Source organism: Protopterus annectens, chromosome 2.part1, assembly GCF_019279795.1.
Source record: "Protopterus annectens isolate FY-2018-M chromosome 2.part1, PAN1.0, whole genome shotgun sequence".
NCBI lineage: Eukaryota > Metazoa > Chordata > Ceratodontiformes > Protopteridae > Protopterus > Protopterus annectens.
Window position 1 is genome coordinate 332,329,298 of NC_056729.1, and position 25,000 is coordinate 332,354,297.

The following is a 25,000-nucleotide window of genomic DNA, read 5'->3' on the forward strand; positions in this document are numbered from 1 at the left end:
GCTCCAGGGATGTAAACCTCACCACAACAATAAATAGGATGTGCTGGAGGGATAGATTCCTGTTCCAGAGACTTCCCATGCTCTGGAACAAGATTCCAATCTACATTAGGCAGAGCTCCTCGCTAACCCTCTTAAAGAGAAACCTTGACGAGTGGATGGAAAACAGAAAGTTTACCCCAGGGATCACTTCAATGGCTCTGCTGGACAGAGGCACAGGCAACTAATCTAAGGGGGTGGCAAAAGCCAACACATTCCGGCTAGTCTTATAAATGCCTTCGGGCAGATAGCCTAGTACCTACCTATGAACCTATTAACATTTAATCTCAGACCATGGTTTTGGCACCAGTGGTTTGTCATTTTTAGACCTGTTTGTAGGATGTCAACATTGTTTGGGGATTCGATGATTGTTCCCAACTTACAGTCGTCAGTAAACTTAGTGAGACAGAGGCCCCCAGCATTGGCCTTCACTTCAGAGAAGTATATACCAAATAGGAGGGGTCCCACCATTGAGTCCAGTGGGACACAACTAGTAACAAGCTTCTTATCAGAAGTGGAATTGCCTATCTGGACAGCTTGTGTCCTGTCAGTGAGCCAGTTTGCTATCCATCTGACAATGTAGGGGTTTATGCCTAACACATTAAGCTTATTTATGATCCCTAAGTAGGAAATTGTGTCGAAAGCTTTTGCCAAGTCTAGATAAGTAGTGAGTACTGTTTTACCCTCATCCATGGTCCTGGTGACTTTGTTGAAGAAGTCCATCAGATTGAGCAGGCAAGACCTCTCTTTGACAAAGCCAAATAGGTCTGTTCTAGCACTTGGAAATTTTCTATGTCATTATTTTATCGGGTCCATGATAAATCTCTCCATGGTCTTGCAGATAAGACTGGTCAAGCTTATGGGTTTGTAGTTCCCTGGATCAGTTGATGGACCCCCCTCCCCTTGTACAGAGGGACAACTGTTGCAGTCTTCCATTCATCTGGGACAATGCCATCCAGAGGGTGTGGTTAAAGAAGGTTTCTAGTGGCCCCGATAGATTCCATGTTAAGCTATTTAAGAAGCATCCTGACATGTTGTTGGGGCTCATTCAGGCTGTGTTTTTGGCTTTAGCAAGCGCAGTAAGTATCTGTTCCCTCATAATGACCAGTAGGGGGATGGTTGTGGGTATTTCTTTGGATGTGGTAGGAGGTGAATGGGGGAGAAGTTTGAAGTGAACTTGTCATCCAGCAGGTTTGCTATAGTTTCAGCCTTGGTGCAAGTATTGTCATTCATGATTAACTCTGCACATTGCTAACCATTTCCCCTGAGGTTATGAACATAATTTAAAAAAAGCCTTATGGTTATCTTTCACCTGGGAGGCTATCTTTGCCTCGTAGTTTGCTTGGTGAGTGTCTTTTTGCACTGTTTTCTCATTTCCTTCTTGGCTTTAGAAAGGGTTTTTTCCTTTTGTTGAATAACCGGTTTATGCTAAGGGTCCACCAGGGTGGTTTATTTTTGCCAGTAGTCATAGGTTCGACTTGGACAGGTACTAGCTCCTCTATGCAGTTATGAATGTGGTTGTATAGTGGTTTTATGTGCAGCACAAAGTAGGCCTCAGGAGTCATCCAGATTCAGAGGGGCTTAGAAGTTTAGTAAGCTGTCACTTTGTTTGAGGAAATTGGCCTTAGCTAACAGGTTTGTTTGGAGTTTGATGGGGGTTCTAGGTTCATTTTAATACTAAAGGAGGTCATTTTGGGGTCAGATATTACCAGGGAGGAGTTAATCCACTGGAGGGAGCAGCAGCCCCTATGTTCGAGAGTACCAGGTTTAGGATATTTGAACCTCTGCTTGGGGAGCTAACTAATTGCCCAAGGGTGTTTGCGTTGACGAAGTCCAAAAAACCTCTGAGCCGGTGAATTATGGCTCATATATGTCTCCCAGTTTATGGAGGGCTAGTTGAAATCACCCATAAGTACAGTAGTAGGGTGAATGTTAAGAGATTCCTGTAGGGTTAGGTAAGAAGTGTGGTTTTCCAGACATATTAGGGGATCTTTAGCTGGCAAAGGATATGATAGGGAGTCACACCCATGGTTAGTTGGGCATGGAGCAGCTCAAGCGAGACATGTTGTTAAACCAGTCTAGTGGTGCAGTTGTCTTTCATAAACACTGAGACACTGCCTTCCTTTCTTTTATCCTGAGCAGAGGGGGATCAAAATGTATGAAAGCATTGTAGCCTTTGATAGCCAGGGTGTTGTCCATGATTCTGAACCATGTTTCTGTGACTGCACATGTGTCTGCATTCTCCAGGGTGAGGAGAATTTCCAGGGAGTGTATTTTTTTATTTAAACTCCGAGTGTTGAGCTGCAGTACCTTTAGGTGGTCATGAGTGATTTTTGTTATGTTGGAGGATTTAACAACTTAGCATGGCTAAAAAAGGCACTGTGGGGATAGAAAAGGTTTTTGCCAGTATCCAGAAGCCAAGTGGTGATAAGTGCAAACCATCTGTAGCAAAGTGTCGTGGTTTGTCGATCATGTCACCCCAGGCTAACAGTTATTGGATCCCCCTAAGCCTGAACTAACTCCATGGTAGGAATGTTTCCATGTCCTGAGGGTTCTACACATCCTTTTCCTCCAGTCCTGGTGCCAATGCATACACCAGGAGTGGACAGTTTTTTATCATTGGATTTGTGCATTCAGTCTTTTTTTTATGGTATACAAAATACAGTATATTTATCTGTATTGATTTGGTAAGAGTTTGTAAAATGCAGGTTCCACCATGTGAAGGTACCCACCAAGACTTGAGGATGAATTCAGTTCCAGCAATAAAGCAATACTACTGTCCTTTTATTGCTGAATTTATATGTCCATTTGAACCCCAATTTCATCTGTCCATTCAGACCTGTAATCGGAGCTTTTAAGGAATTATTGTAGAATTGTTTCACAGTCTGCTTGACAGGAAACCAAAATCAGATCAGCTATGGTTCAGTTTGAAATGCTTTGCTAAATGCTCTATATTTAATAATAATCCCAGGCACATGTTGTGATTTCAGTGAGACTATAAAGGAGACAGTGGTGGTCACCAAATCTTCACGAGACTATGAATATGAGTAAGTATTGCTTAGAATTGTTTGACCACACTGCATCATTCAGACTGTATGCTGTTTAGTAGGAACTATAACCAGTTCCACAAATAACAAAAATCAGGTAGAGTGTTGTATGAGTATGTGATGAATTGAGGTACGTAGTCTAAATGTGATCTCCCAACAAGCAGTGTATTTGGTGCTATTACAGGTGAGTGAGAATCTTTAAGGTAGTGTCATTAAGATTTGGACCTTGTGGGAGGTATTGACTCTCACCAGTTCTAAATGTTAACAGTCCAGCCTGTTAACATTATGGTCATTTATTCTGGGTGATGCAGTAGTGTACTTGCAGGCCCATATGTTTGTAATCATCAACATGGCTTCCCCACCAGTTGTAGTAGTGCATTCACAGACCAGCTAGTTTGTGTCATGGTCGTTGTTTTGTCAGGTAATACAGCAGTGAGTTTTCTGGTCCATGTGCTAGTAATCATTAGAATGACACTCTAACCAGCTGTAGTCCCTGATCTATGTTTCTGGAATATGTTATCTGTGTTATGGAAGGAGAAAGAGTAATAAGGCAAGACTCAGTCAGTTCAGCAATTTCTTGCTTACTATTCCCATGATATGCTCCAATGGATGAAACGTTTTTTAAATACCTCTCTGCTTTGAAGATACTAATGCAGATGCCCTTTTTGCAGATTGTCTTTTCCTAGAAAAGATGAGGCTCTGGTATAGAAAGTGGTAAAGATATGAATGTTCAGGTTAGTCTTTCTATCGTCAAGGTGATGACACTGCTATCTTAACCTTTATAAACTTTTTATTCAGCCTTTATAGGCAGTTAACATTTTATAGTTATAGTATGTTTTACAGAACCTCCATTTCAAACATAACAAATTCCCTTACATTTTTTTTATAGGAGTAGTACTATTTTTAGGTTTTAAGAACTTGATAATTCTAGTTTCTCTAAATTACTGTTTCTTTTTTGTAGACTTATGTGGAAATTGTAAGACTGATTGATGATCAGGCGCTGAAGACACAAACTGATGAAAATGGTGACTACTTTCTGTGGGTGAAACATCTAGCAACACAAGGCAATACAGCTGCTATGGTACTAATTTAATCACCTCATTTTTATTTTTTATTATAATTCTGAGACACTTAACCAGATCTGATAAAGACTTGCTTTTATTTGAAAGATGAATACTATTTTTTGTAAGCACAGACAATTGCTCTAAAAAATAGTTACCTACTACAGCAAGTGGCTTTCTGAAAGATAATTAATGTGGATGAAGCAGAAATTCCATATACGTTATTTTCATCTCTGCATTTAGGCAGTAATGAAATGTAAGATCTCAGTATAAGAGGGTATAGCTAGCATGGATGTGAACAAACGTTCCACTGGGAGAAATGCCAAAGGAAGACAGTGGCAGAATGCACATGCTTAGCAGGCTACGTACCAGAATGTTAAAAGAGTTGTCAGTGGTATTTGGTGTGTAATTCGTAGAAATGTGCAGTCTCAACTCCTTATAATGGAGAACATCGACATCTGTGCAGTGACAGAGACCTGGTTCAAGGCTCCAGAGAGTACCCCTGCATTACCAGGCTATAATTCATACCACAGCTTTCAGCCACCTAACCTGGACCAAAACACTAAAGGCGGAGGTGTGTCCATATTCATTAAGGATATCCACACCTTCAGGCTAGTTGCTCAGCATAATGCATCCAAGATTATCCAAGTGCAGCTAACTCTGGGCAAGACCGCAGTCCAAATTGTAGCTTTCTACAGATCCCCCACCATGCCCCAGGATTCCCACTCCTCATTTCTTAATACACTGGAAAATATTAGGGTACAACCTAACACCCTAATAATGGGCAATTTCAACTACCCTACCATTAACTGGGAAAACTACTCGTGTACCAACTCTTGTGCTCAACGTTTTCTGGAATTCATAAATTCCAATGCCATGGATCAACTTATCCACACCCCCACCAGGGGCATCAATATCCTAGACCTGGTTATTACCAACATGGGCAACCGGTGCTCCACACCAGAGGTTAATTCCTCGTTGGTCAGATCCGACCACAAGCTAATCACCCTAGACATCCACATCCCTCCCCTACCCCCCATTAGGGAAACCACAGTAAAAAAATTTCTCCAAAGCCAACTTCACGCTTCTTAAGACAGAAGTGGCAAACTTCACGACACCCATGCTGATGGACAATAGAGGTATGACTGCTGAATCCTACACAAATGCACTTTATAAGCATTTACACGAGTGCATGGATCATGCAATCCCTAACAGATCCAAGATGCTATCCTCCAAAAAAAGGAAGCCAGTCTTGTGGTCCCCTGCCATAAATAAACTCTACAACAGAAGAAAGAAACTGTTGCAAAAAAGGGTAAAATCCCATGATTGGAGAAACTCCCTGATCAGCCTCAGTAAGAAGCTGAGATCCCTCATAAAATCCTCCAAAGCTAGTTATGAAAACAAAATTGCCACTGACTCTAAAGACAACCACAAAGCATTCTATAGCTATGTCAAGAATCTCAATGGCAACACTCAGATCTGCTCTGAGTTACAGCACAATGGCACTAAATATACAGAACCAACTGATATTGCCAACGTCCTGGCAGATAGGTTCAGTGCTAACTTTACCCCCCTGTCATCCCCTAAAAGGCCCATCTCTATACCAGAAGAATGCAAAGTTCCTGTGATCATGGCTGCACAGGTAAAAAACACACTATCCAAAGCCAAGAACACAGCATCCATGGGACCTGATGACATTCCAGGCTGTGTTCTACATGAACTACAGAATGAACTGGCACCCCACCTAAGTACCATGTTCAATCATAGCCTCACCTCAGGCTATGTGCCCACTGAATGGCGCACAGCAACAGTTATCCCACTCCACAAAGGGGGAGCCACCACAGACCCCAGGGAAACTACCGCCCCATTAGTCTAACGAGCCTGGTCTGCAAGGCTATGGAACGTATCATCATGGAACTTATAAACAATGACATTGGTAATCTCCAAACTCAGGACCCCACCCAGTTCAGGTTTGTAAAAGGCAGATCATGTCTCCTAAACCTGATAGATTTCTTTGAAGCAGTCACCAAAGCCGTAGATGAGGGTAAGGTGGTTCACACAGCCCATCTAGATCTTGCCAATCCCCCACTCTGGAATTATAGATAAACTGAATAAACTAGGTATAAATCCCTATGTCACAAGATGGATTGCCAACTGGCTTACTGACAGAACCCACACTGTGAAAGTAGCAGACTCCAAATCCAACTTCAGACCAGTGACAAGTGGAGTACCACAGGGTTCAGTCCTGGGTCCTCTCCTGTTTGGTATCTGCTTCTCTGAAGTACAGGCCAACACAGAAGGTCTTTGGCTAACAATATTCGCAGATGACTGCAAACTAGGAGCCATAATCAAAACTCCAAAAGATGTGGACATCCTACAAAAGGGCCTTGCTGAGACAGATGCCTGGTGTCAAAGCCATGGCCTCAAGCTCAGTGCCAAAAAGTGCATTGTCATCCCTTTTGGTAAAAACTCAGTACCCATGAACTACCACATAGGCGGTAGTCTACTTAACACTGAAAGTATGATAAGAGACCTTGGGACACAGGTGGACAGTAGTCTCTCATTTGATAATCACATCGCCACAGTAGTCAGGAAATCCTTCTACGTGGCACACCTCATCACAAAAGGTTTCTCATCCAGGAAAAAAAAGGTCATTGTTCCTCTCTACTCGTCACTCATTAGACCCATTATAGAGTACAATGCCCCTTTTGGTATGTACCTCACAAGACATCTACAACAACTGGAAAGGCCACATAAATACCTCACAAAGAGGATTACTGGACTCAAACAGATGCCCTATGCAGACCGTCTCAAAAAACTGCAGCTTTACTCCGTTGCATATCGCCTACTCAGAGGCGATCTCTGCCTAACACACAAAGCTATGTCAAACCCAGAGCTTTTAGACATGCTACACTTAAAGAAATCCCAGTTCCTATGAGCTACCCAGTCTAGGGACCTAAACCTTGTCACCACAATAAACAGAACATGCTGGAGGGATAGATTCCTGTCACAGAGACTTCCCATACTCTGGAATAAACTACCTATCTATATCAAAAAAAGCTCCTCATTAGCGCTCTTCAAGAAAAATCTTGATGATTGGATGGGAGATAGGAAATTCACCCTGGGGATCACTTCTGTGGCTCTGCTCGACAGTGGCACAGGAAAATAATTTTCTTGGGTGGCGAAAGCCAGGGTACCTTTTGCTAGGCTTATATAGGCCCTAGGGCCAATAGCCTAGTACCTACCTATGAACCTATGAACAAAGCGACATAGGTTGCCTTGAGTATGTTTAATCATAATAAACCAGTTAGTAACTATAGGCCTAGTGATTTCATTTTCACCCAATATACGGATGTGCAAACAACTATGTGAGAAAGGCCAGTGTAGCTTCTGAATTTTACTTTTTTCGTTGATGGTCAGAAACATGGCTTCGCACAGTAGAGACCTTCCAGCTCAGTGTGATCCCTTTTACTGACCAGACCACCTCTGTGGTATAAGAAGACCTCTTGTGAATGTGGTTTATCTACACTGTATGAAAATCTTTGGCAACTTACCTCACAGGAGACTGTATGGAAATTAAATGGTAGGGACACAAGAAGATGGCTTACTAGAACCAGAGAATGGCATTTGTCAATGTTTATAGAAGAAAAGTCAGTAAGCAATGGGATGTTACAAGATTTACTGTGAGACTTCTTTTGGATGTACTTTGTCAGATTTTGCATTGGATTTGAAGAGTAGGAACAGCTTTCTTTCTGATATTCACTAAGACTGGAACTGCAGCAGTGGTCAGAGATGGGGATTGGATTATTGATAGAGGGACATGCAGTGGCTTGCAGGGTTATTCACTTTGAAACTTACATACTTGGTATGGTAACCCTTTTTGTAACAGAGTAACATGCTGTGTAGTGAGAAAGGGCACTTGTGGAAACCAACAGTATACTATGACATGTAAGCTGAAGACTGGACTTCAGAGTTGGTAAGATAATTCTTCAGTTAAACAAGCCATTAGTAATGCTACATTTGGAGTACTTTGTTCAAGATCTTGCATTCTGTATGGAAGGAAATGTAAGGTGGTGTAAAGAGTTCACTTTAATAGGGCATGAAGGGACTGGAAGATGGAGTATGAGGGGAAACATAGCTGGGTATTTGTGCACTAGGAGAGAGAAGGGAAGCTGGATAAAGGATAAAGATGGACTGGATTGTGAGGGGTCAACTTAGAATGGTAAAATGATATGGAAGAACAGAGGGGCAAGGAGGAGGAAATGGGTGACATTTGAAAGATAGATGATTTTACAGAGTTGAGGAGACAGTATTTCATGGAAAGGGTGGCAGGACCACAGACAATAACACTGCAGTACAATTCAGGAATGCCTAGGATACAGCAAGAAAAGGAAGATGTTAGAGTAGGGCTAGGGCAGTTGCTTATATGTTTGTTGCATAATTGGTCAGACTTCAGAGACTATAGGTCCTTTGCTGTCAACATTTTCATATAGATATATATATGTGTGTGTGTGTGTGTGTGTGTGTGTGTGTGTGTGTGTGTGTGTGTGTGTGCGCGCGCGCATATACATCCACAACAAAACTAAGACGATGGTCGCCAAAGTTAGGTATCCAAAAATGTAGAGAAATAAATATCCAGAATAAGATACCACAGCCGTCACAGCTAAAACAAAAAGCTTTATTGGGAAAAGGATGAGCACTTTTGAGCTAACATAACCCTTCTTCAGATCAAAATAACAAACAAACAGATATTTAAATAATGAAACAACCAATGAAATTATGCCATTAAGGTGCTAAAACCATTTGGCCAATAAAATTCAACATGTTAATGAGATATAAGATAGGCCAATCAAGTTAAGCCAATAATTAGATGGTATGTTTTGTCAATGAAATGGAACCAAACATTATATATTGTTCATATGTATGATAACTTATATGTAAAATACAATTTCTACTTTAAAACACCATAATTATCTTAAAGTGGTTTAGATGTGCACCATTATTTTCTTATAATGATAACAATGAATTATTAGTTTGTAAAGACCAAAATGATGAATATTATTTTGACCTATCATAAGCCTAATTTTAGGTTTATAACCAATCACAATATCTCGAATTATGAATCAATAAGAAGCAAGTGTTGATAGACATCATCCAATCAAGATCTTATAGCCCTCAACCAATAATTATCCATAATGATGTATATTAACCAATCAAAGTGTACTAGATAGGCAGGGACTAGTGTATACTTGATTCTACATCGGCTCACAATCTAAATTACAACTTGTGAAACATCTCTTAAAATGCTGTCTTTTATTAAAAAAAATCAAAAACACTCCTTAGCGTAGTTGCCAGTAATGGCAATGAACCACTTCTAAATAATAAAATGAAACATATAAATGACTATAAGAATTATATAAATTTATACTAAACGAAAAAATATATAAAAAAATGTGAAAACCATTTGTAATGAGTGGCTCAGTGGCATATAATATTGAATATTACGCATAACATTGTCATATAATAAATAGAACCTTATCAATGTAAAAGCCAATGAAATCTAAAATTTAGCATTTTTGACCAATAGTATAAGAAACAATAGGAATGGAGAATTCCTATTGATGGACTGAATGGAGAATTCTTATTTTTTTATAATTCAAGATGTTGTGATTGGTTATAAACCTAAATTTAGGCTTATTATTGGTCAAAATAATATTCATCATTTTGGTCTTTACAAACTAAGAATTCACTGAGGTGATGTTTTCCTGTCTCGTCTTCATTCTGTACTGGTGGGTTCGGAACTGATCCTCGGTTCTGACTCGGCCGTTTACAAAAGCTCGAGGTATCCAACTAGCTCGTGGCTTACTCCCTATCCCATGATGCTCTAGGGAATTCCCCAGATCTTGTTTGTCACTAAATAGATCAGGTGTTTCGCAACTGGCTCTGGCTAAGTTTACCTTTAAATTGTTATAATACCCTTAAAATTTGTGTTTCCTTTCCTTAATCAAAATTTTTGCTAGTTAACTTAGTTAATTCCTTCACTTTGTTAGTTACAGTATTAGACTGTGTCCGTTGCTTACTGTTTTTTTCTCTGAGGCCGTCATTTATCTCATGGCGTAAAATTTCATCCCTATCCTGGCTTCTGTGTGTGTGTGTGTGTGTGTGTGTGTGTGTGTGTGTGTGTGTGTGTGTGTGTGTATATTTAGCCTCCTTACTTGAGCTGTCAAGTTTGGTGTGTGTATAGTTCTTCAAATACATTTAGCTTGTAAGGTTTCTTTTACTAAACTTTCCATTTGAAATATCTTTTTATGTGTGTTGGTTATTTACTGTTCAGTAAACTAGTTTTTGAACCTTTTTACCCCGAGTCAGCTCATTTAAGTTAGAAAGTGGCTTACCCTGTTTAAGTTAGAGTGCTTTTTTCCTGTGTGGTGTGCTATTTTTCCTACTTAAAAAAAGTTATTTGTTGTTTCATTTCCTTATTTAAATAGCTCGTTTGAGTTAGAGCGCGGCTTAGTCTGTAGACAGTAGAGAGATATTGCTTCTAAATATTAGTGGTGTTTTTAAATTGTGTTTTTTCCTGGTTAATATGTCTAAACAATTAGACCCTAAACCCTCTGGGTTTAAGAAATGTTCTAAGTGCTCTCAGAAAATGTCTTTGACTTATAGCCATACTGACTGTGTGTACTGCCTTGGAGGAGTACATTTGCAAGAGTCTTTCTCTATATGCCACTGATTTAGTTTGAGGGTTCCCCTCAAAAGGAAAAATAAGCTGATACTGAGGGGATTGTGGAAGAGAAGTCTTAGGAGAAGGTCAGACTGCTACAGAGCATACCCCTTCCCCTCCTTCTAAATCTGGAAAATCAAGCAAAAGATCATCATCTACATCACTGGATCAATCTGAACCTACTAACAAAGTACCAAAAATGTCTTCATCGAACCAAAATCTGTCGGGCCCAAAAAACATCTACCTCAGCTCCTCCTATTTTGGAACCGTTGCTATTGCAGACTCAGAGCTGGTCCCCTGTCCTGGAGCCGGTTTCTCTGACATTAAGATCGCCAATACTACAAAGGTCAAGATCTCCTGCCCCCTCTTCTCGGTCCTCCAGGAGTTTGTCAGAAGGTGATGTGGATCATGTTGTGCGGAGGCTTTTAAGTACACTGGCACTAGCCAAATTATTGTTGGAGCTGACCCAGAGGGTTTCAGAACCGAGTGAACCTACCCCCATCACCATTGATTCCTCCTCTGACCTACCTCTGGGCTTCAGAGCCGGAATGCATGGAGCTGATCATAGTGGAATTGTTGGAGCCAAGACCTGTTCTGGGATCTTCAGCTCCAACTACTGCTCCAATTTCCTCTGTGCCATCTGAGCTCGAGGAGTCTAGGAGCCGACGTTCTCCAGTCGGGTCTGGGGAGGACAGTCAGATCTGACAGTTGTCAGATCCGAGCTTGCCTCTTGGGACCTTGCCACGGGTGAGCTCGGCTCCTACATCAGCTTCGGAGCCAACCCCCTTGGTGCCGGGGACGCTTATAGTTCTTCAGAACCGGAAGCTTCCTCGGATTATGGGCGAGGGGCTGTCGAAGCAATGAGGAGAGAGCTGTCCCCACGGGCAGCTCCACTCTCAGATCCAGTCATTCCTCCCTCAAATGCACTGGTGTCCATCTCAGCACAACCGATTCCACACAGATGTGGAGACCCAAGGCCTCTGGATGCCCCAGTGGGTGAACCAGTCTCTTTAGAAACCTCTCCAGAATGCCCTTCTGAAGAGGTCCCCCGCAAGAGATGATGCAAGAGAAAGCATCTCGACTCCTCAGAGGAGTCGATCACATCTGACACAGACCTCAGTGTGTCAGAAGAGTCCCCATGGTCACTCTCTGAGGATGTCTCCTTTGCAGACATCCTAAAGATTCTTAAGTAGAGAGGCGGCTAGAAGGCCATCAACCCTTCTGATGAGAAGCCTGTCTACCTGAAGGCTTTTGGGTCTCTCCCTTCCACCACTTGGTATCTCCACCTTTCGATGAACTTATAGATGTAGTTTGTCGAAAGGTGTGGGAGTCTCCAGATTCAGTGGAGCCTGTCCCCTGGAGGCCAAATAAATTCATCACATCCCCTGAGGATAAAACCTTCCTTACAAAAGGTGTCCTAGTAGATGGTATGGTGGTGGCACTAGCCACCAAGAAGAAGTTGTCAGAGATGTCCTCTTCTGTCCATCCCCCGAACAAAGAGTCGTGTATGATGGACAGATACAGAAAGCGCATGTTTTCTTCAGTGACCTTTACAATCAGTTCCTTGAGTTATCATACACACTTTACCAGGTTGCAGAGAGATCTTCTGAAAGAGCTAGTAGATACTCTCCAGGGTTCATTAGCTGCGGGGGTTTCAGATAAAGTGTCCTCCCAGCTCTCCACCTTGAATTCAGTAGTAAACTCATCCATGAGGCTCATTTCTTATGCAGCTGATGGAGCGAGTAGGGCAGCGGGTTCAGGAATTTCCAGTAGGAGGCATACCTGGATGTGCGTGTGTAACTTTACAGAACCCTTTATGTCTTCCTTTGTTAATGCTCTCTTCGATGGCTCATCCTTGTTTGGGCCAAAGGTCAAAGACACACTAACCAGGTGTGAACACGAAGGAAAAACTCTCTCTGCCATCGGAGTCTGCTTTTCCATATCTTTTAGGCCTTATTCAGAAGATCAAAAGGGAAGAAAGATGTGGTTCTGAAAACCCCAGAGGGTTTTTCCAGACACAAGTGGTGAGCCTTCCCTCAGGGGCAGAGGGGGAAGCAATAATTGGAGACGCCGGCCACACGGTAGAGGGGGGTCCACAGAACCAGGGTGACAGAGAATCCTTCTTTGGTAAGCCCTTTCAGCGCTCCTGAAAGGAGGCCCATCTGTCCTTCTCTGGAGACAGTTGGGGGTCGCTTATCCTTATACCCAGATGCCTGGGGACAAATAAAAGACAAATGGGTACTAAGCATCATATCCAAAGGTTACTCCATACCCTTTTCCTTTCCCACCCCACACATAAAAAACATTCCGGATATTCCACTCAGTCACAGGAAACAAGCAACCCTAGAAACATAGAAGTTGTTAGAAAAAAGAGTCCCCACGGATCAAATAGGATCCGGAACTTACTCAAGGTTCTTTTTAGTTCCAAAGAAAATAGGGGAGTGGAGACCCATAGTGGATCTCAGCATAATGAACAAATCTGTAACAAAGACAAAGGTCCAGACGGGAGCACTGCAGTTGATACATCCTTTTCTTGAAAAAGACAATTGGATGTGCTCTATAGACCTCCAGGATGTGTACTACCATATAAAAATGGACAGGCCATCCAGGAGTCATCTGTGGTTTTGGCTGGGAGCCAGTCATTACCAGTTTCGAGCTGTGCCCTCTGGTCTCACTACAGCCCCCAGAGTGTTCATCAAATGTATGGCAGTAGTTACGGCTCAACTGAGACATCTAGGATTATGAGTGTTTCAGTATCTAGACGACTGTCTCCTAACTGCCACCACCAAGCATCTACTAACAGAAGCAAGAGAAACCATTCTGAAACTCTGTTCCCATTTAGGGATCACAATAAACTATGAAAAATCTGCCTTACTGTCATATCAACATATCGTTTTTTTAGGCGCAGATCTAGAGACTACAAAAATGATGGTAAAACTTCCCCTAGAAAGAGTAAAAGCCCTTTGGTGACAGGTTGTAGACCTTCTTTTCAAAAGGAATATTTAAGCAAGGACAGTTTTAAAAGTACTGGGCATCATGGCAGCAGTGATAAACGTAATTCCATTAGCGTGGCTGCACATGAGAATTCTACAGTGGCTGCTGTTCACTCAGTGGTCCATGCAAGAATATCCAATGTCACACCAGATCATATTAACAGGATCTTGCAGGAGAAACTTCGTTGGTGGCTGCACTCCAATCAAGTGACTTTAGGGCGGCCCTTTGTTCTTCCATAACCGCTAGCCACGAAGACCACAGATGCTTCACAGATGGGGGGGGGGGGGGGGCATTATCAGGGAAGGACAGTCCAAGGCACTTGGCAGGATCACGAGGCCCACTTGCACATCAATGTCCTAGAGATGAGAGCAGTGCTTCTTGAGTTGAAGGCATTGTAAGACTCTCTTCCGCTAGGAATGACTGCGATCCAAATGGACAATATGTCATTTGTATGGTATATAAACAAACAAGGAGGAACCAGCTCTTACTCCCTTTTTCGAGAGGCCCTGAGAGTATGGCAGTGGGCAACCTCCTCCCAACGGTTTCTGGTAGCAACGCACATCCTGGGGAAATCCAGCATGATAGCAGACAAACTCAGCAGGGCAATATTGATGCCTCATGAGTGGTCCTTGAAACAAAACATAACGGAAATGATTTTCCGAAAATGGGGCCAGCCTTACTGCAAACCTTTTGCCACGTCCATGAATGCCAAATGCAGCAGCTACTTTGCCCTAATCTCCCTCCAGGGGAGTCCCCAAGGGATGAATTTGTACATAATTGGCCCTCAGGTCTCCTCTATGTCTTTTTTCCTTTTCCATTGATACCCAAAGTTCTTCAGAAAGCCAGCGCATTGGGAAGGACCTTAATACTTGTCACTACATACTGGCCTCGCCAAATCTGGTTTCCCTTCTTGTGGTCTCATCTTTAGAAGGAGCCCTGGATTCTGGACCCAGTTCCAGATCTTCTGACTCACCCGTCGGGAAGGCTGCATCCACCTCTTCAAATCCTCAAGTTGACAGCATGGCTGTTCTGATTCCAAACATAGCCAGGCTACCTGACTTTTCACCTCCAGTGCAACATATCTTGATTTCTTCTCACAAAGCTTCTACAAGGAGATTATATCTCAGCAAATGGAAAAGATTTTCCTCTTTGGCTTTGGAAAATCATCTTGACCATTTCTCTGCACCTATACCCTCCATACTGGAATTTTTAGTGAAGCTTTTTCAGGAGGGGGCAGCTGCAGCTACTGTTTGAGTTCAGCTAGCAGCAATCTCTAATTTCCATTTTGGAGAAAGGGATCCAAATATTATGTCCCACAGACTTTGCAAAGCTTTCTTGAGAGGTACAAACCTGTTAAAATCACCCATTAAACCACCTCTACCCCCATGGAACCTAAATTTTGTATTATCCCATATAATCTTTTTTTCCCTTTGAGCCTGCATCATCCTGTGAACTAAAGGTTTTAACCTGGAAGACGATTTTCGTAGTAGCAATCACTTCAGCTAAGCAAGTTTCGGAGCTACAAGCATTGTCCATCAAACCCCCTTATATAGTATTCCATAAGGACAGAGTCTCACTCCGTACAAACCCGTCCTTTCTACCAAAGGTATGCTCAGAATCAAACTTAAACCAGTCCATAGACTTAACAGTTTTTTTCTCCAAGTATGGCAGTAAGGTAGAATATATGTTACACCAACTAGATGTACACAAACAATTACGTTTCTGCTTACACAGAACAAAGGACTTTAGAAAGACTGACCAATTGTTTGTATCCTTTTCAGACTGCAAGAAAGGTGCTCCAGTAGCTGAATCCACTCTATCCAGATGGTTGTCAGATTGTATTACATTCACCTACCAGTCCATAAACCAACAACTTCCAGGCAAAATAAGAGCTCATTCTACCAGGGCTATTTCTACCTCTTCTGCTTTATGTGCAAAACTGCCAATTGATACCATTTGCACTGCAGCAACATGGGCAAGGCCTCATAACTTTATCACGCATAACAAAGTGGATTTGGCCTCCAGGGACAGGGCCTCGTTTAGGTCCTCTTTTCTGAAGAATGTTCTCCTGTGGCCCACCCAAGAAACATGGTACTAGAGACACTGTCCTATCAGTACAGAATAAAGGCGAGACAGGACAACATCACATAACGTTCCATGTGAAGTGTCCATCTCGCTTTCGTTCTTACGTCCCACCCTCCTACCCCCAGTCTTTGACTCCTGGAGGATCGAGAGGTTACTATTTGCCGACTGATACTCTCTGACCCTCTTTTTGGCTTGTAAATAATAAAAAAAAGTTTTATATGTGGATTTAAGCATACAAACAAAGAAGATCTGGGGAATTCCCTAGAGCATCATGGGATAGGGAGTAAGCCACAAGCTAGTTGGAGATCTCGAGCTTTTGTAAATAGCCAAGTCAGAGCTGAGGATCGGTTCCAAATCCACCAGTACAGAATGAAGGCATGATGGACAACTCCCATGGAACGTTATGATGAGTACATAACTTCTTATCTGATGTTGTTAATCTTCATTCATTCATTACTGATGGGTGTTGGTTCCATCCTCGGAACCGAGCGAGTCTTATACCAAGCTTGCGCCAGCCAGAAACTCTCGAGCTAAGCTTTACCCATAGTGCCCTTCTCCCAGTTACATCAGATCTCATTTGCCACATTGCCAAAAAGCCATGTCAAACCAGCTCTCGACAAAGCTTAGGTAAATAATCAAAATTTTCTAACTATTAAGAGTCTTTTCAACATCGCTAATTTACTCTCTTTCCTAGAAAGCCTTTCATACACTCTTTACTGCCTTTTTTTATTTACCTTTTTAAAGTACTGTTCTTATACTATCGTTGGTATCCCCTCTCCCTTACCCTTGTGGTAACTCTTTCTTTACCATTGTTGGTATTTCCCCTGCCTCTCTAGCTCTCAAAAAAAAAAAATTCTGTCTCTATCTTTTTTTCCTTCCTTAACGTTCCTGTGGAGGCATCTTCTCTTTTTGGCCCTAAAGTGAAGGACACGTTAGCCAGGTGTGAGAAAGATGGAAAAACCCTGTCTGCTGTAGGTGTACTTTCTCCACCCCCCAGCGTCCTTATTCAAGGAACCAGTGGAGTGGGAAAATGTGGCACAAAAAGTCTCAGGGTCCTTTTCATGACACACGTGGCGAGTTTTCCCCCAGAGGCAGAGGAGGTAACTCTACTGGAATTGAGGGCAATGGTTCTAGCATTGCAGGCTTTTAATTCTGTCCTTCTGTCTGGAACTATTGCTATCCAATTGGACAACTTGGCGGTTGTCTGGTATATCAACAAACAAGGGGGAACCAAGTCCTACCTATTGTGTCGAGAGGCCATGAGAGTGTGGCAATGGGTGATTGCTTACAACCACTTAATGATCGCAATGCACATCCCCAGGGATTCCAACATGATTGTGGACAAACTGAGCAGATGTATCCTTCTGCTCCATGAATGGTCCCTCAACTTAACCATAATGGCGAAAATCTTCAGCCGTTGGGGCTGGCCTTGCTGTGATCTGTTTGCCTCCTCAACAAACCACAAGTGCAGCGACTACTTTACCCTGATCCTCCCACAGGGGGAGTCCCCGAGGGATGCTCTGGTTCACGATTGGCGTACAGAGCTTCTTTATGCCCTTCAGTTGAAAAGCAAAGTGATCCTCATTGCACCTTTTTGGCCCCGCCAAGTGTGGTTCCCCTTTCTTTGGCCTCACCTGCTAGACACACCTTGGATCCTGGATCCAACTCCGGATCTCATTTCTCGCCCTCAAGGGTTGACTTACTCAAACTTAGCCAGCCTCAAGCTGACAGCTTGGTTTCTCCAATTCCACTAATTGCCAGGCTGAATAATCTCTCTTCCCTGGTCCATGACATTATACTGGCTTCGCATAAACCGGCCACCAGGAAAATCTACCGGAGTAAATGGACAAGATTCTTGTTATGGTCCAAGCAAAGAAATCTTGACTCTTTTTCAGCTCCTGTGGGTACAGTCCTAGGTTATTTATCAGATTTCTTCAAAGCAGGAGCTGCTGCTTCAACCATATGTGTTCATTTAGCAGCCATCTCTTATTTCCATAATGGTTTCAGACTCTTCTTTAATGTCCCATCGCCTGTGCATAACCTTTCTAAAAGGTATATCTAATTTTAGACCCACCCATAAAGGAACCCACCGAACCATGGAGTCTCATTTAGTTCTGCAAGCTTTGACGCAACCTCCCTTTGAACCGGCTGCTACCTTTGACATCAAATTTTTATCCTGGAAGACCTTATTTCTAGTGGACATTGCCTCAGCTAGATGTATTTCTAAGCTCTAGGCTCTATGTGTTAAACGTCCTTATATAATTTTTCATAAGGACAGAGTATCACTTTGGACAAACCCTTCTTTCCTACCCAACATTGTCTCAGATTTTACAGTAAACCAGTCTATTGACCTACCAGTTTTCTTTCCTAATTTCTCAATAAAGGAGAATGCTGCCTCCATCTTTTAGACGTGCTTAGATAATTGAGATTTTATCTGGACAGAACTAAAGAAATCTGCAAATCAGACCAATTATTTGTATCCTTCTCAGACCCAAAACTGGTAAAAGCTATTTCTAAATTATCTCTGTCCAAATGATTAAGACATTGTATACTCCTGGTGTACCAACGATCAAAAACTCCTATACCAGGAAAAGTCAAAGCACATTCCACCAGATCTGTAGCAAGTTCGATAGCCTTTCATTCAAGAGCATCCATGGACGATATCTATGCAACTGCAACATCGGCTACTCTGCATACCTTTATCTCTCATTACAAATTGGATCTTATCTGTAGGGGAAGAGCCTCCTTTGGTTCAATGGTGCTCAGGAATATTCTTCCATAGGGGCCACTCTGTCCCGTTTGTAAAGAATGAATGAAGATTAACAACATCAGATAAAGACGTTATATCTTACCATAACATTCCATCTGTTTTGTTCATCTTCATTCATTCATTACATCCCTCCCTCCTTCCCTCTCCTTGAGGATCTTGGGGGATTGTTTGGGTCCATTGTCATTTTATAGAGTTTGAGCAGATACAGCCTCTGTGTTTTTTTTCTTGCTATAGTCAAATTCGATCTGAGGTAACTGGGAGAAGGGTACTATGGGTAAAGCTTAGCGTGAGAGTTTTTGGCTAGAGCAAGCTTGGTATAAGGCCGACTCGATTCCGAGGATGGAACCGACACCCATCATTAATGAATGAATGAAGATAAACAACACAGATGGAGCGTTATGGTAAGACATAACTTCTTTTTTTCGTTAAAACAAAATAATGGCGCACGTCTAAACTACTTTAAGATAATTAACTATGGTGTTTTAAAGAAGAAATTTTATTTGACATATATGTTATCATGCATATGAACGAGATATAATGTTTGGTTCCGTTTTATTGATGAAACATGCCATCTAGTTATTGGCTTAACTTGATTGGCCTATCTTACATCTCATTAACATGTTGAATTTTATTGGCCAAATGGTTTTGGTGTCTTAATGATATAATTTCATTGGTTGTTTCATTATTTAAATATCTGTTTGTTTGTTTGTCATTTTGATCTGAAGAAGGTTTATGTTAGCCCGAAAGGACTCATCCTTTTACCAGTAAAGCTTTTTGTTTTAGCTGTGGCGGTTGCGGTATCTTATTACAAAGACACGTATCTGGAATGTTTCTTCCTGGGCTTCCGCTGAAAATTGGCTTAGTTCCAAGTCGGACTTTCCCAGTAAACAAATGCTAAATAAAATAAAAAAATAAAATTATTCTGTATATATATATATATATATATATATATATATATATATATATATATAAAGTAGGTAATAGTTTAAGATCAACAGTAGTACCAAGCTATTTGATAAGCTATCATTATATGGTGTTTGAGAAGGGAAAAACTAATTATCTTTGTCATACTCATACAACTGTAAGGACAGAAAAGAAAGTTTAACTAAGTCCTCAGGAGGAGGTGGTGGGTTTTGATCCTATGGTGTTTGATCAGAGGGACAGTGTGACTGTTGCAAGAGTGGAGGATGATAATGGTAACGATGACAGTGTGATCAAGGCATAACATTTTTAGTGTTTCACAGTTTCAGTTTCTCAGGTCATGCTGTATCCCTAAACAGCATGGCATGCCCAATCAAACATGATCTGGGTGCACAAAATCCACTTATTGTAGTGGCAGTGGTAAACATCAAGAAAAGTTAGAAAAAATATTTTGCTGGTGGCATTTAGTGCAAAGGATTAAGGCTCTGAACCCTTAATGAAATGTTGCCTGAAAGTGTTTGTTTCCTTCCACTTCCATTTGCGTACTGTATAGCTCTTAATCTGAGTAAGGTTTTTAACCAAATAGTGCTTCTGGTTCTCCCCTGAAAATGGACACTTACGTCCACTGGGCTTACCTGGTAAACAAACTTATCAAAAATAAAAACAAAGGTTGGATATCTACAAACATATTTTAAACAAGCAAAGAAATGTAAGGTTGAAGCAAGATGATTGACAAAGTTAGCAGTGTGTTTACCACAACTTGTTCCTATTATTTCTTGTTATTAATTCAGTGTTGCACACTACCTTTATTGACAACATAGTCCTGAGAGGTTCCATGGGTAAAAGGCATCCGTATTACTAAATATATATGGGCTATTACCCTTTCTATAAAAGCAGCCCCCCCCCCCCAAAAAAAAAAAAAGAAAAACACTGTTAAGCATATTCAGCTGTCAAATGCATTTCTTTTGTCTCCAGATGATCAAGGAAGAAAATAGAGGGGAAAGATTTTGGATACTGAAGATGGTCATGAATCTCTAGATATCACACTGAGAAAACAAAACATATATATTCTGACTTACATGAATGGAAAATGCAGGTTTTACTTTTATAAGTCAGACTTTCTCTAAATGACTTGTTACACATATAGTGCTGTGCAGTAACACATACAATAAATAATTGACTGGAGAAATTGAAGTGTGTTCTAGCTATTCAGGAATGAGTACTACTTCAGCTTTTCTCAAAAATGTCTCTAACCTGAGTGTATATAAGGCTGTTTCTAGAATTTCTATTCACATTTTCACAGAAATGTTACATAGCTGATGCCAGTTCCAGGGGCTGGGTCATACTCGCACCTGCTATTATGTAGAGCATGTTAGAGACCTTCAGCTCACAGAGGGAGCAGACAGTTCACTGCTCGGTACTGTCTGTACTGTGATTCCTGTAGCCCTCTGGTGCAGAGGGAGAGTTACCTTTTGTAGTCTGAATCTGGTTTATTTGTTTTTGATCTCCCTGAGTATATTTTGCTTGGGTCCTGTTTGACTGAGGTTGTTTTAGTCAGGTGCCATTTAATCTGTATGTTATGGTGTTTGTTTTCTTCAGTATTGATGTTCTTTGGAGGGAGAGTTGAAAGGAAATGTATACTTTAAAGTACACCTCAGTCTTTTCCTGAACAAGTGCAATCTTTGAGCTAGTATACATAATTAAGGGGACTGTGAAGTAGCGCAAGAGGCTTGCCCTTGCCAAAGAAATATGTTTTAGGAGTTTGTTTTTACTTCTATGTGTTGATACCTTCATGGTTTTATGTTGTGGGTGTGAATCCAGTGTACATTTTTAAGGAAATGTGCTTACAAAGTTTTCCTTTAGAGGTAATTTCAATTTTAACAAAATACCAGTGTGCTTTTAATATATGCATGACTGAGATTTGAGTTATTGTGGTTTAAGCTCTATGGGGTTGGTATCCTGAGTTCATGTAGTAAATCAGATGCCAAATTGCTGGTAGAGGTGGGGGAAGGGGGTTGAGGAGCTCATGGCAGCTCTTCTGTTTGCATGAAGATGGCAAGTTTGTTTCTGCCTGGCTAATAACCTGTAGTGATGCCAGAGGGAGTAACCCATGCATAGTGTTGGGCATCAGCAGCAGAGAGTAAGCATGTAGAAGCATGTGCTCGTTACCTATATTATATCTCTGCGTACAGACAAAGGGAAGGGGGTTAAAGGTAGGTCAAGAAAGCCTTGCTAAGATAGGTTTGTAGGTTCGTAGGAGATTACTAGGCTAACAAGCCTAGCAAATATAACCCTAGCCAGTATAACCTGATTTTACCCAACATATGGCCCCTATTTGCAAAAGAGGATGGTATGCATTTGTTCCTATGCATTGAGTATCTTACAAATTGCCCCTGTCCATAAGAGACATAGGCACTACCTCAGGTGTGAATTTGTGATTCCCCATCCATTGATCCAATCTGCATTTGAAGAAGGCCAGGGAAGGGCTCTGATTAAAGTGAATAGAAAGCCTGTTCCAAAGAAGGGCAATCTCTGAGACACATATCTGTCTCTCTAGCATGTTTTGTTTAAGTTGCTGACTAAGTTTAGATCCCTAGATCGGGTGATCCTCATGCTGTTTGAATTGTTGATGTGTAGCAGCTCCATCAGGGCTGGATTTGTGAGTGCCTTGTTGTTCAGGCGTAGGTCACCCTTTAATAATTAGTAAGAGAGAGAGTAAAGGGATAGGGCTTTAGTCTAGCCACATAGTTCATGTTATTTACATCCTGTATTTTCTCTATGAGGAACCTCTGAGGTCAGTCCAGCTGCTGTAAGTGCCAAGTTAAGTGCATGCCAAATGGTGCACTGTACTCAATTATTGCTCTAATGAGGGCTGAGTACAACGGGACTATAATTTCCTTGGATGTGGGTGCCATAACTGTACTTATAAGTTGTGCCACATCAAAGGATTTCCTCACCACTGTGGACACAAGGTGGCCAAAGTTCAGGCTATTATCTATCTGTGTATCTGGAGCTCTCACCTGCAAATCCAGTCTAAGGGGCGTGCTGTTGATGTTGCAATTGCAGGGGTATTTGATTTCCCAAAGAGTATGATGATACATTTTTTTGTATTTAGTTTTAGACCATGGTTCTGGCACCAAATATTTGTCTGATCTACTAGATCATCCTGGAGGACATTTACATCATTGGGTGATTCAGTGATTGCCCCCAGCTTGCAGTCGTCAGCAAACTTTGTCAGCCAGAGGCCGTCCACATTTGACTTGACTTCAGAGAAGTATATTCTAAACAGATGTGGTCCCAGTACTGAGCCCTGTGGCACACCACTAGTAACTGGCCTGTTGCTGAATCTGGATTCACCCACTTTAACCACGTGTCTGTTCATGAGCCAATTATCTATCCATCTGGTGACAGGGATTTATGCCCAGTTTTGAGAGTTTATAATGCCTGAGTGGGGAATTGTGTCATATGCCTTGGACAGGTCACGGTAGGTGGTATATACTGTTTACCATCATCCATGGCCTTAGTGACTTTCTCAAATAAATTCACCAGATTAAGTAGGCATGACCTGCCCTTGAGAAAGCCGAATTGGGTCGGATCCAGTGTTTAGAGGTCCCTTATGTCATTATTTATCTGGCCCATGATTATTCTTTCCATGATCTTACATATAAGACTAGCCAAACTTATGGGTCTGTAATTTCCCAGGTCAGTAGATGGTCCCCCTTTATGCAGACACATGACTGTTGCTATCCTCTACTGTATCAGGACAAAGCCAGTTCGGAGGCTGTGGTTAAATAGAGATCCTAATGGGTCTCATAAGTCCTCATTTAATCTGTTTAAGAGGCAAGCTGGTATGTTGTTAGGCCCCATTGAAGCTGTGTTTTTAGCTTTAGGGAGCATGGTGGCAACTTGTTTTTTGGTGATAATTGGCAGTAGAGTGGTGGGGAGTATTTCTGGGCAGAGAACTGGGGGTGATGAGGTAAAATTTGAGCTGAATTTGTTGGCCAGCAGATTTGCTATGTCTTCCGGCTGAGTACAGGTGATGCTATTTACAACTAATTCTGCACATTGTTGGGTGTTGCCCTTAAGATTGTGGCCATAACTGAAGAAAGGCCTTGTGGTTATCCTTAGCTTTGGAGGCTATTTTTACCTCAAAGTCTGCTTTCAGAGACTTGGCTAGTACCCTGATTCATTTGTTTAGACTAATGAGGGACTTATTTCTGTGTTGTGCACATTCCCTCTTACTTCTTAACAGGATTTTCTTTCATTTGTTGTAAAATCTATTAATTTCAACCAGGGTGGCTTGTTTTTGTAGTATTTATAGTTCAACCTGGGTTTATTATTGTCTGGTACTGCTGTTTTTATGCAATTGTTTATATGGTTATAGATAACTTTTATGTATGCCTCTGCATCTGTTTGGACTTGGGGGGGGGGCTTGAAAATTAGCTGTGCAGCTCAGAAAAAGCTGCCTGCTTAATTCCACCATAGGAACAACAGTGCAGCCTGAGCTCATTTTCAGAAAATCCATTTGTAATACCATACAGAAAACAAATGTTCATAACTAACTATAAGAGCTAGACTAAAAATGTAAATGCGAAAGTTGTTCAGCAGACACTGACATTTCCAACAGTGGAAATGTTGATAGTGCATATCAAAGTCATTATTAAATATTTGGCAAGGAATGTTGATATTGTGCATATTTTTTACCTTTTTGGAAAAGCAAAGCACAATCTCTTGGCCAATGTACCATGTAGACCCATACAATTTGTATTTAATTTGTTAGTATGAATGTCAGCTTTAAAATTATACCTTAACCATTACTGTGTGATGCACCTTTATGGATATATTCAGAAAAATATGATTAATATAATATTTCTCATAATTGATAAATAAACAAAGCATAATATCTCATCACCTGTAACAGACAGAGGCTACATATCAATGTAGAAGTTGTTCGTCTCTATGTCAGCTTCAAAATGATGCATCATTTGTGTTATCTCTTGCAAAGATATGGGCATAATAATGAGAAGTATTGGAAATGTATAATTTTCATAATCCTACAAGACTAAACAAACTGTGATATCTGTACATGTGTACAGTGCACAGACACAGTTCTTTTACCATGTTGTAAGGAGTAACACTGTCTTCAAATGAGATATTACTTGGCACACTGACATGCTCCCTTGTGAAGTTATTTACCAAAATATGAAAAAAATAATAACTTCCATAACCTAAGTCCGAAACAAACTTTGATATCTGTACATGTGTGCAACATAAGGGACAGTTCTTTTACCATATTGGAACTATCAATACTGTCTTCAAAATGGGGTATTACTTAGCACATTCAGATGGTCCCTTGCAAAAT

At 41.3% G+C, this 25,000-nt stretch overlaps 1 protein-coding gene across 2 annotated transcripts in view; it reads left to right on the forward strand.

Moving 5' to 3' along the window:
- Positions 1 to 25,000, forward strand: part of SEL1L3 (SEL1L family member 3) — a 1,757,172-nt gene that overhangs the window by 1,196,026 nt on the left and 536,146 nt on the right. For both annotated transcript variants that reach the window (XM_044062158.1, XM_044062159.1), the window contains exon 12: positions 4,045 to 4,164. In XM_044062158.1, coding sequence (XP_043918093.1) covers positions 4,045 to 4,164 — 120 coding nt within the window. The remainder of the gene's footprint in view (positions 1 to 4,044; positions 4,165 to 25,000) is intronic.